At 36.1% G+C, this 14,388-nt stretch overlaps 1 protein-coding gene across 2 annotated transcripts in view; it reads right to left on the minus strand.

Annotated features, from left to right (window-relative positions):
• Positions 1–14,388, minus strand: part of LOC150086624 (syntenin-1-like) — a 70,788-nt gene that overhangs the window by 13,619 nt on the left and 42,781 nt on the right. For both annotated transcript variants that reach the window (XM_090372641.1, XM_090372640.1), the window contains exons 5-6: positions 11,988–12,163; positions 3,877–4,018 (exon numbers count right to left, since the gene is read on the minus strand). In XM_090372641.1, coding sequence (XP_090228767.1) covers positions 3,877–4,018; positions 11,988–12,163 — 318 coding nt within the window. The remainder of the gene's footprint in view (positions 1–3,876; positions 4,019–11,987; positions 12,164–14,388) is intronic.

The raw sequence follows: 14,388 nt of genomic DNA on the forward strand, positions 1-14,388 counted from the left end.
TCTGCCTTCTTATATCCAGTGTCTTTCAAAGTACTCAACTGTAAACAGAATTTTTCATATTTCAATCTGGATTAACTGTAACCAGATTAGCGAGGGTTTACTCTATATTACTTGAAGTATTCCAAGGGAAGTTTTTCTGGTAACATCAACATGAATTCTCTATTTGAAGAATAATTAAAGGTTTACTTTCTTTCTTCGGCAAAAGTACTCAAATTATTCATCCTTTAAAGTGCTTAAACACATTTCTATAAAACCAGGCTTAAATATATTCTTTAATTTCATTTGTTTCTATTTATTTACAATATTTTTCTCTTCTCTCTGTACACAGCTTCTTGTGGTTGCAAAAATCTCAATGTATTACAACAGATGGATATATTGTCTAATAATTTACACACACACACACACACACACACACACACACACACACACACACACACACACACACACACACACTGGTGTTCAAAGAAAGTGCATCACCCCTTGAAATTGTAATTGTTGTCCAAATTACGTAAGTATATGGCAATATTTCTTACAGATTGCATCAGATAAGATTGACATGCATAGGCAATGACTTAATATTGCATCAGCTGTTACTTTCAGCTATATAAGCACACTCTGCAAGAGTTGCAGTCATTCCTTGCTTGTGTCAGGATGGTGAGTTACATGCAGTTGATGCCACAAAGAAAGTGCTATTGTTGCTTTACGTGAGGAAGGATGTTCTTCCTGTCATATTGTTTATAGAGTGTCTTGTAATCAGTCGACAGTGAGTAGATGTCTTTCCAAACTCAAGAATACTGGTACTGCTGATAGGAAAAAAAGGAACCGGATGCAAACGAGTCTCTACACCAAAACAGGACTGCATTTTGAAGCGCTTATGCCTTAAAAACCGTAAAGCTTCTTCATCTGAGCTTAAAAGAGAATGGGAAGAACATACAGGAGTGGTAGCAAGTGCAGTAACAGTCAGAAGATGCCTCTTCAAAAATGGACTTGTAGCCTATCGTCCTAAGAAGAAGCCCCTCCTCGCACAAAAAATGAAAAAGGCCCAATTAATTTAGTGTATTGAAGCATGTCAAATGGACCCCCGAGCAGTGGAAGTCAGTTATTTTCTCGGATGAGAAAAAATTCAACCTGCATGGCTCTGATGGGAGACAAACGATTCACTATAGATAATGGTGAGGAATACCATCCAGACCGTATGATGTCTACAGTGAAATTCCCTACCAGCCAAATGATGTAGGGATGCATTTTGTATCGCAGAGTAGGTTACCAGCAGTTTATAAAAGGTTCGAAATTTCGATGGATACCTGGCTATATTGGAAGGCAAATTGCTGCCAACCATTAGAGACTATTTCAATCTACCAAGTAACTGCATCTTTCAGGACGACTCTGCTCCTTGTCTTCGGGCGAAAAGTGTAAGTAGGCATTTCTGTGGTTACTTTAGCTTCATTTCTGCATTAGAGGTTCGACAGTAATGTGTTTACATTTGTTACAGGTGAAAAAATGGTTGGAAGAATGGTCCATTACAACTCTTAGCTGCCAGGAAACAGCCATACTTGAATCCTATAGAGAACTATTGGCATCGTGTGAAATCTGCAGTTGCCAGAAAGAAACCAAAGACTCTTCGTGAACTTCAGGAAGCCATAATTTGTGTTTTGAACCACGAACTAACAGTTGATTATCTTCAGAAACTGATCTTGTCAGTGCCTCGACGGTGTGCTGCTGTCATCAGGACCAGAGGCAGTTCAACTAAATATTAGTGTGCACCTGGTGAACTTTTCATTTTGTTTTCTATTTAAAATGATAAACTTAATGCAAATAGAGGGCTTCTGATGATATTTCAGCCATAATTGTCATGTTTACCAAAACTGTTGTATAAAGGTTGCAAATGTTCATTTTGGAATATTTTGAGAGCACCTGCCAAATATTACTTAGCTTTGCCTTAACTATTAATAAATATCTTTTTTTTATATTTCTATTTGTGATGCTTGTCATTAATATAACATACCAACACGAAAAAGGGTTAGAAATGTGAAATTCCTAGATGATGCACTTTCTTTGAACACCAGTGTATATATATGATATGTCAGAATGACTTATTATATATATACATTGAATGACTAAAATTCAAGTAGCAAATTTCTACGGGTGCATAATTTCATAATACTGCCTTTAAAGGCTCTTAAAGGATCACATGCTTATTTTGTATCAAAACAAACCTATTAGGTGTTGACAGAGCTGGCCACAAGCACGTTCAACCGGTTCTGTCAAACAGGGCCCCCCCACTCAAATGGTCTAAATAATAATATCATCTGCATCCTTTTTGCATTTCTATCAACGAGCCTGCCGCCATCTTACCCACATTATTGTCACTCCAAGAGCACTTGCATGAGTCAACTTGAAAAATTGCTAGAAGTAGAGTGTATACTTCATTCTCAATGTGTATATTTCTTTGGCATTGAACATAGGATGTTATTTTTTTGTTATACTCACTTTCAGTAATAACTATATTGTTTGTGTGATTATTGGTTCCTATTATTATTTATTCATATTCCTATTTTTATAAGATGATGACTGCAATTATTAAACAATATTATTGATTAATGTATTAAATATTATTTGTATTTAAAATTTTTGTTCAGTATAATATAAAAATTATTGAATTTAATTAGTTACTGTAAAATTTGAAAAAATAAATCACTATTACAAAAACACCCCATACCATATAAGTTTTGCACAGAAGCGCAGGGCCCACAAGTAATTCTTGAACAGGGCCTCTGCAAATTTTGGGGCCAGTCCTGGGTGTTGGTGAACTGTGTCTATAAATTGTGTGTGTTCTATGGCTGGTTTGCTGGTTGGAAGAAACCATTCAACTTTCACTTAAGACTGACTAACTCAGCCATGGTGTGAAGAGTTAAAAATTAATTGACAGGATTCAAACCCTTCTACACATTACTGCAAAAGAGAGCAATTGTAACCATTGTGCTACCCATGAGAGTTGATTTAACCAGGACAACTGAAAGTGACAAACATTGTATGGTGTTAGCTTGTGACTTTTGCCAAACACTTCCAGTCATTGTACATTGAATCAAAGGTGGTGAAGGCAAAATGCAGGCATGCCTCAAAGCTCCATACATTTGGAAGAACATTCAGCAACTTGGCATGATGACAATAATCAGCATTCTCAAATGCCTGGCACTATTAACACTGTCGAAAATAGTAATAACTGTTAGTTCTACCCAACAGAATTTATCAACTGTCTATTGCAACCTGGTGTGCCCCCCCTACACTGGAGCTCCCACTATTTCATATAAATCTAGATCTGCCAAAATTTTGCAATAGAAGAAAAGCTTCTTGATGGCCAATCAAGAAGTATGTTCCATGTCAGGTCACCATTCAAGCCAATTAACAATTAACCTAAATAGCCAATAAGACAATTAACCTAAATATAAATATACTATAAACCTAAAGATAATTTTGATTATTATACTTTTGCTAGTGATTAAACATAGCCTCAGTGGCTAGTTGTAAACAGCAGATTTCTCATAAGCAAACAAAGCCTGCCTTACTCATAGCAATATAATTTTAAAGAACCTAAAAATCCTTTGTGATACTATTTACTTATATAAGTATTGAATATTAAAGTGTCAATTTGTTTTGGTTTTTTTATTGCAAGTATCCATGCACTATTTTTAGAGTGTCAGTGTAGCATATAGTCTGAGCACTACTGGCAGAACATATGTAAATTAATGTGGATACATGATTTTAATTTTCTTGATATTTTAATATATATGTAGACTATGCTAAAATCTAAAATATTCCACATTATAATGTTCTTAATTTTACTGTTTCACAGATTTTCAGAAATAAATTAATTACCTCAAGCAAGCTATGTTCTGTCAGCAGCCCATTTCGTGCAGCAGATGAATCTTTGACTAAAGTGTTGATCTTTCCATTCTTGAAGCCAAATCCAATATGACCCGTGCTGTCTTTGTGCAAAGTCACTGTACGCTCAAATGGTCTAGGTAAATAAAATAATATTTATTAAGTTATATTTTAATAAAAAAAAAAAACCCATTCAATTATATTAACAAGAGTTTTATCCTCAACAATACAGCTTTTTTTTCAGAACTCAAGTTATGGCTATATAATCATTTGGAACAGCAGCTTGCAGATCCCTTTTACCTCAGAATGGAAATGCAATTGCCATTCTGAGGTAACAGCTTAAAATGAACCTGCAGACTAGCCAACAGACAGCAGATCAAAATGAATTAAGTATAATAGTAATGCTTTAGGTCTCTTGATCAGCTAGCAACTAATTTCACTGCCAATCTCTATCAGATAAGATCATATCATGAATGGAGGGAGTCAAGGTTATGGCAGTCCTTTTTTCTGCCATAACCTTGAGATTGAAATGTCAAGATGCCTTTATATGCCTTTCAACTGTGCTAAAGAAACTTAACTGTGAAACAAAATCAAATCTTTCCCAAACTTCCTGATTCCACTGACAAATGTACTTTTTTCTTAATACAGCTTATAGTAGGAATGAAGCTACAATAGCATGCTCTCTCTTTTATATTTTTATTTGAAACAGAGTAACCATTTTAACTGCTCTGGTCTTGACAGTTAGATGCAAACTGTAATCAAGTGTTGCCACACGAATAGGCACTGCATTAGCAATATATTTCTCAATATGGATGAACTGTTTATTAATAGTGTAACACTACGGTAATAACAGCACAATGAGAGAAAGAGTAAAACTGTGTTTTTTAAAAGTGAATTTTACTGCATAATACTCCCACTAGATTGAAAACAGACAAGTTGTGTACTTTAACTGTATCTCTCTCGAGATTAATTTGCTGCTTTTAAGTTCTTTCCTATTTCTACCACTTTTTCCAGTCATTCCACCTTAAGAGTTAAGTGTCAGTGTAGCCTTGGGAAGCCTACAGGGACTTAATCTTGGAGGCTACTAGGCTTTTCATTCTAACTAAGAAATACCATTCAAGGTTCAGGCCTAAATGGATGTCAGATGAATTAATGAGGCTCGTGGCAGAAAATAAAATTGTATGGGATGCATATAAATTATCAGGTGACACAGAAACCTATGGCAGATATCAGCTTGTCTGTAATCAAGTCACAAAGGAGGTCAGGCAGGCGAAGGCAGATTACGAGAAACCTTTGGCAAAGGATGCAAAGAAAAACAGCAAAGAGTTCTTTACTTATGTAAACTCTAGAAAGAAAGGGATGAATTAGATTGTACCACTTAACATAGATGGGTTGACTATTGATGATCATGCTCAGGTAGCTGATAAACTGAATGAGTATTTTGCATCTACATTCACACATGAGGAGTTACTCAATGAGGGGAATGTCAGAAGGTTATCAAACTCTAACAGGGATCTAAGTGATTTTGTTATTACTGAGAGCAAAGTGGAGGAGAAATTGTTGAAGTTAAACATAAGGAAAGCACTTGGGGGTGTATGGGATCTATCAAGTTATATTAAAGGAGGCAGCAAACGAAGTAAGCAAACCCTCAGCCATAATTATGAGAGCTTCCTTGGACTCAGGGTGGGAGGTCCCCATGGACTGGAGGTGTGCAAATGTATCCCAATTCACAAAGGGGGTTCAAACGTGTTACACGAGTAACTGTAGACCTGTTAGTTTAACTTGTGTTCCGGGGAAAATAATGGAGTCACTGTTTAAAGAAGCATTGAAGGATCATCTAGACAAGATTGCAGTAATAGTTAAGACACAGCATGGGTTTGTTAAAGGGAGGTCTTGTCTGACCAATTTGATCACAAAGGAACTGAATGTCAAAAATAATTTTGATATCATATACTTCGATTTCAGGAAAGCTCTTGATACTGTTGCACATAGACGATTACTGTACAAATTGGAGAGGTATAGCATTAAGGGCAAGTTGTTACAATGGATAAAGGGATGGTTGAGTGGGAGACGACAGAGAGTGGTAATCAATGGACACTGCTCTTCATGGACAAATGTTATTAGTGGAGTTCCCCAGGATTCGGTGCTGGGCCCATTGTTGTTTTGTGTATTCATCAATTATATTGATGAAGGTATATCAAAATTAATGTCCAAGTTTGCAGATGATACAAAGGTTGTTAACGACAGTAAAGACAGTATGCTACTCTGAGATCTAGAGTTGGTCAAATAGGCTGAGAAATGGCAACTGAAGTTTAACCTTGACAAATGCAAAGTACTGCATATGGGTAGCAATAACCCAAGAGAAACATACCAACTGTGTGGTACTACACTCAGGGAAGTGGAAAGTGAAAAAGACCTGGGGGAAATTGTGCAAATGGGCTGCCAGGGCAGGTCATGGAGTCTTGTCAATGATATATAGGAATTTTGCTAGCAGGGACAAGGGAGGTGATTATCCCATTGTACAAGGCAGTGGTCAGACCTCATTTTAGGAAGGATGTAGAGTTGCTAGAACAAGTATAAAGAAGGGCAACAAGGGGTGCTCTTACCAAGAAAGGCTTAAGTTGTGAAAATTGCAGTGCCTGGAGAGTAGGCACCTGTGAGGTGATCTGATTGAGGTGTATAAGGCCTTGAATGGGTTGAGCAAGCTGAATGCTGATGAGATTCTTCCTCTTGCTGAGATTAAGAACCTGAGGGAGCATAGATTCAAACTGAAGAAAGGCAGTTGTAGAATAGATGTGCAGAAATTTGCCTTTAGCCAGCAGGTGGTTGATTGATGGAAAAGACTTCCATCTTTTGTTATGGAAGTTGATAGCCTAAATAAATTTAAGGCTGAGCTGAACAGACATTTGTAACAAATGAAGAGGTGAAATGAGTTTTTTTTTTTTTTTTTGGCTGATGCTGCATAAGCTTGCTTTCTTGCATCGTATGCCTCTACCAATGCTAAAGAGTGGTGTTGTTTTCCTTAGAAATTTGATGTTAACTTATATGAAAAAACCCATAAATTTACTATTTTGGCCTTTATAAATTGTGTAGGCCACATGTTGCTGTTCATCCTCCCCAACTATCTAAATAGCATTTATATTTTTATGATCCCGTCAACAACTCTTTCTACCTTCTCTCTGTCTTTACCTCCATCTCTCTTACACCCAGATATTCTTCTATTAATATATCTAAACATAAAGACAACCCAATATGTTCCTCCTTTTCCTCCAACTCTTGCAGTGTCCAATCTTTCTTCTGAAATGTAAAATGCATCCTGCTCAATTTCATCTTTGAGTGTTTACTGGTATGAGATCAGAACTTAAATTCTAATAGCAGGTGTTTTGGTCCTAACAGAATTTCTACTGCTATTTGAAAAAACTTGTGCTGCAGAATTAACTGATGCTTTTTCCTCTGCATGGAAATTTGCCCATATCCAGTTGATTCCATGGTATACAGCCAGCTTCCACTGTATCTTCTTCTATCTTATACAATTTGATCTTCTAAACATGATCAGATTTCTCTATGTGGAATAATCACTAACTCTGTTGGAACAAATACATCACAACTATAGCATACTTTTCATGGCATTTCCTTTCTTCTGAACAATATACACAATCCTTGACAAATCATATTGGTTGATGGTTATGTTGCATCAACCAGACACCTATGTACCACTTGATCAAATGGAATTGCTCCTTACAGGAGCAACTACATATAACAACAAATGGCTGGAAGTTCAGATCCACATGCCCACACACATAAATAAATGCACAGTCCATTATCAACTGTGGCCTGGGCAAGTATATCAATGTCTTATATGGTTACAAATTCTTCTGGCTGTGGATTCTGTCCACAAGGATAAAAAATAAATTTATTATTGTTTAACTAATGTCTACTATTTGTTGTACATATTCCAGCTGATCCATATCCGCCCTGGAATGGATTTTCCAGACATGGACACAAAATCCTAAATATGGCTTAAATGCTCCTGTATGGAATGGATTAATCATCCCATTCCCTCTATCCTACTGAAAAAATTCCTGTGCATCACATATAAAACCCTGTGTGCTATCCTGAATACACTGCTACAATTTCAAGATTGCAGCTTTCCAAGTAATAAATAAATCTAAGATTAATTCCTGTTATCCAAATGCAGGACCTGCACTTGTTCTTGATTTTTCCCTCATTTAACTTGGTTTTTATTTATTTGAGATGAGTTTTTATACTTATAACTGCAATTGGGAGAAGAGGGAGCACAACACTTGATATTTGTGTCATTTTCCTTTTTATGTAGTTATTGTTATATGTAAACAGAAAATATTTCAGTAAATACTCAATTCCTGTGATATGATGATCAATACCTGCTGGTATTTTGTAACTTAAGCAGTTATTTCATGATCTGGCAATCCATAAATAAAGTACATTGTTGGAGATTTAATTTAATGGCATATCAGCAACTGAGGACATAGTGCGCCATATAAAGTAGTAGTAATAGTAATGGCATGTGTGCAAGAAAGCAAGTGTATGAGCTTATGCAGCATCAGCCAAAAAAAAAAAAAAAAAACAACACACCATTCCCTCCAAATGCCTGTCCAGTTCCTCCTTAAATTTATTCAACCTATCAACTTCCACAACGACAGATGGAAGTTTCTTCCAGCAATTAACCACCCGCTGGCTAAAGGCAAATTTCCACACATCTATTCTACATCTGTCCTTTCTTAATTTGAATTTATGCCCCCTTAGGTTCGTAATCTGAACAAGTGGAAGGATCCCATCGGAATTCATCGTGCTCAACCCATTCAAGGCCTTATACACCTCAATCAGATCACTGTGCAGGTGCCTAGTCTCCAGCCACTGCAATTTGCAGAACTTAAGCCTCTCTTGGTAAGAGGATCCCTTCATTCTCCTCACCAATCTTGTTGCCCTTATCCATACACGCTCAAGTAAATCTATATCCTTCCTAAAATGAGGCCTACAGACCTGTACGCAGTACTCAAGGCATGGCCTGACCATTGCCTTATACAGAGGGACAATCACCTCCTTCTCCCTGCTAGCAAAATTCCTATATATCATTGACAAAACCCCATGACCTGCCCTGGCAGCCTGTCTGCATTGCTCAGAAAACTTCATATCTGACTGCACAATTACTCCCAGGTCTTTTTCATTTTCTACCACCTTAAGTGTAGTATCACACGGTTGGTACGTTTCTCTGAGGTTACTTCTACCCATATGCAGTACTTGGCATTTGTCAAGGTTAAACTTCAGTTGCCACTTCTTAGCCCATTTGCCCAAATTATCTAGATCCTGTTGCAGTAGCACACTGCCATTAACAACCCTGCCAACCTTTGTATCATCTGCAAACTTCGACATTAAGCCTGATATACCTTCATCAATATCATTGATAAATATACAAAACAACAGTGGACCCAACACCGAACCCTGTGGGACTCCACTAATAACATTAGCCCACGAAGAGCAGTACCCATTGATTACCATCCTCTGTCTTCTCCCACTTAACCATCCTTTTATCCATTGTAGCAACTTACCCTTAATACCATTCTGCTCCAATTTGTACAATAGTCTTTCATGCGGAACAGGGTCAAAAGCTTTCCTGAAATCCAAATATATGATATCAAAATTATTTTTTGCATCCAGTTCCTTTGTAACCACATCATAATATCCTATCAAATTTGTCAGACAAGACTTTCCCTTAACAAACCCATGCTGTGTCTGAATTATTTCTGCAGTCTTGTCTAGATGATCCTGCAATGCATCTTTAACCAGTGACTCCATTATTTTACCCGAAACAGAAGTATTGGTTATAAACCTACTAGCCAACCAACAAACTACAGTTCCCTTTAATTTTTTTCTCAGTGCATGGGATGAGTATCACTTTGTGCACAGCTGGGTCACCATACAAAAATAACGATTATAATAATTAATAATAATGTATGATTATACATGAATTGGAAAATTAGATTAAATGGATTTTACAAATACAAAAATTATTTTTATGAAGACAGTTGACAGTTTCAACAATTTAAAGATAATTGTTATACAATTGTAGAAGAGTTTAAAAATCAGAAAATAATTGTTATACACCTCCCATACACCCTTTAACATCAGTGAGGATTGGAGGTACAATTTCTCCAAATTGTTTTTTCTGCAGTTCTTCCAAGTTTTCCTATACATATAGTTCCTAACATAAATATAATGTGACAGAAATATGAGAAACCTTCATGAAAAGGAGTCCCTAGAAGGCTCAGATCCATGTGCGGCACTGTCTGGCTGCATTTCGGAATGCAGTTTATGCTCAAAAATTTAGTGCATTGTACTTCCAAATCCGCTGTACAGCCACAGAGCTTAGAGGGAACCCTATAGCTAATTATCCAATCTGGTCATAAATACAAATTTAACTTTTATTTTAAATTAAAATTTGTATTCAATAATATTAGTATTAGAATAGTTATAATTATAAATCATGACAAAATTATGAATTGGCAAAAGGACACTTCTCTGCATTAAAGTGGTTTATTTTGTAAAAATTTAATGTGTACCTTCATCAGTAGTTTTATATAGTCCATAACAAACATCAACATGAAGGAGATCAATCCGATTAGCAACCAAACAGCAGGTTCCAACAGGTCAATCAACCCCCCCCCCAGCACTCAATCATCTTCAAGTTACCATATACTTTGTTCCAGCTGATCCACTAATCTAGCAATTTTCATGTCTGTCTAGATACCTGGACAGACACATTCAGACATTTTTAGTTTACACAGTTTAACATTCCTTGATCCCAACAAGAGTAGCACTGACTGTGATATGATCATCAATACCTGCTGGTATTTTATAACTGTAAGCAGTTATTTCATGATTTGGCAATCCATAAATAAAGTACATTGTTGGAGATTTAATTTAATGGCATTTAATTTAATGACATCTCCGACCTTTAAATAATTTATACCGAAATTGTTGATCAGTGATGAAGGTATGTAGTCCCACCAAAATGACTGATTATTTAATGTTCAGTTAATTTCCAAAATAAACCAGTATAATTAATGCAAAGAAGTGTCTTTTTTACAAATTGTTAATTACTTACATTTAAAACATATCCTTCTGTGATTAAATCAGAAAAAAATTATGCATATTATTTATTAAGATTAAGGTTTCTTTGTATAACAGCATTATATAATGGAATAATTATTATTAAAATTGTGTCAGACGATCTTGCATAACTCTAAATTAACTTTTTTTTTGTAGTGCTATCACAAAAGAAATCATATTTAATCATTAGATTAAACGTTTGCAGCACAAAAGATTAAGTACAGTGGAACCTCCTAAATCCAGAAATCCATTATCCCATCATCCAAAAATCAGAAAATTTAGTTCAGATTGAGATTTCACACCTTTTTTTTTTTTGCCATGGGATTGTCTAATTGCCATCTGAACAAGGTTAGTGGTTCAGTGATAATAAGTGATGCACAGTTACTGAATTTCATGATTCATACATGAAGCATTACACTGAAGTAACAATTTGTAAATACGCTTACTGTTTAGAGAATGTTTTTAGAACTTTTAGATTGGCATTTGTAAACAACACTAACCTATCAATTTTCATCCACATGCCACTTTGAAAGATTATTAAATAACTTAGAAAATATAAAGGTGTCTTTCAAAATGTAAATCTATTGAATTGAAAGAAATATCTATTGAAAGAAAAGGTTGTATTGTCTAAGATTCTTGATATTGGGTCATTGTTGAACCAGTTATGTCAAACTTTGCTTTTCTCTTTCCAAAGGTGAAATACTTCATTTTACTGCACAGTATCTACTGTACATTAGAACAAACAGGGAAAGAAAAACTGTATAGCACTGTTAAAAATAAGTTGCATGATAAAAATGCAATATTTTTTGCAGTTTTTTTTTTTTTTTTTTATGACTATGATATGACCACCTTAAATCTGAAGATTCAGCAAAGATCAAGTACAAAGATTTCTGGATTTGAGAAGTTCAACTAACTATAAGTAACAAATATAACACAAAGAATTAAATTCCGCTTACCTGTCTCGAATAGCCATTATAATCCTTTCAGGATTACATTTCTTGATCAGCTGGTGAACTTTGTCAACAGTATATCCAGCAACAACAATATCATTTATTTGCAAGATTTGATCCCCAAACCTCAGACCAGCCATGGCTGCGGGACTATTAGCTTGTACCAATGCGACAAATACACCCTGATGACAACAAAAAATTAAACATTTAGACTAGTCAAGCAATACCCTCGATTTAATGGACTAATTGGGGGAAAGGGGTGTCTGCTATTGGCGAAAGTCCGTTAAATCAAATGTATTTTAAAAACATATATTAATAACAAACTTACAATGTACAGGATGTATTAAAATGTATAAGTATGAATAAAATATTATTATAATGTACACTGAGTAATTTATACATGCCACTAAAACATCTGTTAAAATTATAAAAATAAATTTACGGCAAGGACCAAACTTTATTTTAATTAAACACGTCAAAAACTATACAATGTAATGGATGGAGTGTTTCCACCACTTTTTTTAAATTTTTTTTTCTTAAAGCTCACACAAAGTTATTTTCAATGTTAGTTTTTTTCATTTACATCCATTTTAGAGGGAAAAAAAATACTTTAAAACTCCACTGAATAAAAACATACAAAAAACGTTAAAAAAGATACATAATATTCAATATTAATATTAACTTAATTGAAAGAATCACTATTTTCAGAGTCAGAAACAACTATCATATAGAGGGAGAGGTGTTAATTCCTTGCTGGTAGAGAGTTCTGGTGAAACAGATACAGTTGATGAATTGGTCTTGAAGACGACATCAAGCTTCAGTTGCCTTACACCTTGGTGCTGCTTCCTTATTATTGTAGATTGAAATTCTATAAAATGTTCATAATAAGGAAGCACATCAGGGTCTGATGATGATTCAATATAATGTATGATGTTGTCTTATGCTGTTGTTATTTGGTTTTTAAGAGCATTAGCAACAAAGGCCATATTGCTCCGTGGATATGCGGTGGTCATTCCCTGACCTTCCTGCATCCTCCGTATTTGGTGGTCGAGGGCTTGAACCCCTGTCTAATCAAGAAGCGTGTGCTATGCACTGCTGCTCCTGCCCACCTGGCTACGGAGGCACCATGTTGTCTTATAACAGACAATTTAGGATGAAGGGCAACTGATTCTTCGTCTTTGTCATCATCATCGTCCTCTTGTTCTCCACGAAGAACATTTTCTGCAATCTCTCCCTCAGAAAAAATTTGATAGCCCAGATCACCTTCATTTTTGAGACACTGTTCCACACCATTGTTGCAGCAATAATTCAGACACAGCATGGGTTTGTTAAGGGAAAGTCTTGTCTGACAAATTTGATAGGATATTATGATGTGGTTACAAATGAACTGGATGCAAAAAATAATTTTGATATCATATATTTGGATTTCAGGAAAGCTTTTGACACTGTTGCGCATGGAAGACTATTGTACAAATTGGAGCAGAATGGTATTAAGGGTAAGTTGCTACAATGGATAAAAGGATGGTTAAGTGGGAGAAGACAGAGGGTGGTAATCAATGGGTGCTGCTCTTCTTGGACTAATGTTATTAGTGGAGTCCCACAGGGTTCTGTGTTAGGTCCACTGTTGTTTTGTATATTTATCAATGATATTGATGAAGGTATATCAGGCTTAATGTCGAAGTTTGCAGATGATACAAAGGTTTGCAGGGTTGTTAATGCCAGTAATGGCAGTGTGCTACTGCAACAGGATCTAGATAATTTGGGCAGATGGGCTAAGAAGTGGCAACTGAAGTTTAACCTTGACAAATGCAAAGCACTGCATATGGGTAGAAGTAACCCCAGAGAAACGTACCAACTGTATGGTACTACACTTAAGGTGGTAGAAAATGAGACCTGGGAGTAATTGTGCAGTCAGATATGAACTTTTCTGAGCAATGCAGACAGGCTGCCAGGGCAGGTCATGGGGTTTTGTCAATGATATATAGGAATTTTGCTAGCAGGGAGAAGGAGGTGATTGTCCCTCTGTATAAGGCAATGGTCAGGCCATGCCTTGAGTACTGCGTACAGGTCTGGAGGCCTCATTTTAGGAAGGATGTAGATTTACTTGAGCGTGTACAGAGAAGGGCAACAAGATTGGTGAGGGGAATGAAGGGATCCTCTTACCAAGAGAGGCTTAAATTCTGCAAATTGCAGTGGCTGGAGACTAGGCACCTGCGCAGTGATCTGATTGAGGTGTATAAGGCCTTGAATGGGTTGAGCACGCTGAATTCTGATGGGATCCTTCCACTTGTTCAGATTACGAATCTAAGGGGGCATAAATTCAAATTAAGAAAGGACAGATGTAGAATAGATGTGCGGAAATTTGCCTTTAGCCAGCGGGTGGTTAATTGCTGGAACAAACTTCCAT

The sequence above is a fragment of the Mastigoproctus giganteus genome, chromosome 4 (genome assembly GCF_048544385.1).
Source record: "Mastigoproctus giganteus isolate SK-2022 chromosome 4, ASM4854438v1, whole genome shotgun sequence".
Lineage (NCBI taxonomy): Eukaryota > Metazoa > Arthropoda > Arachnida > Uropygi > Thelyphonidae > Mastigoproctus > Mastigoproctus giganteus.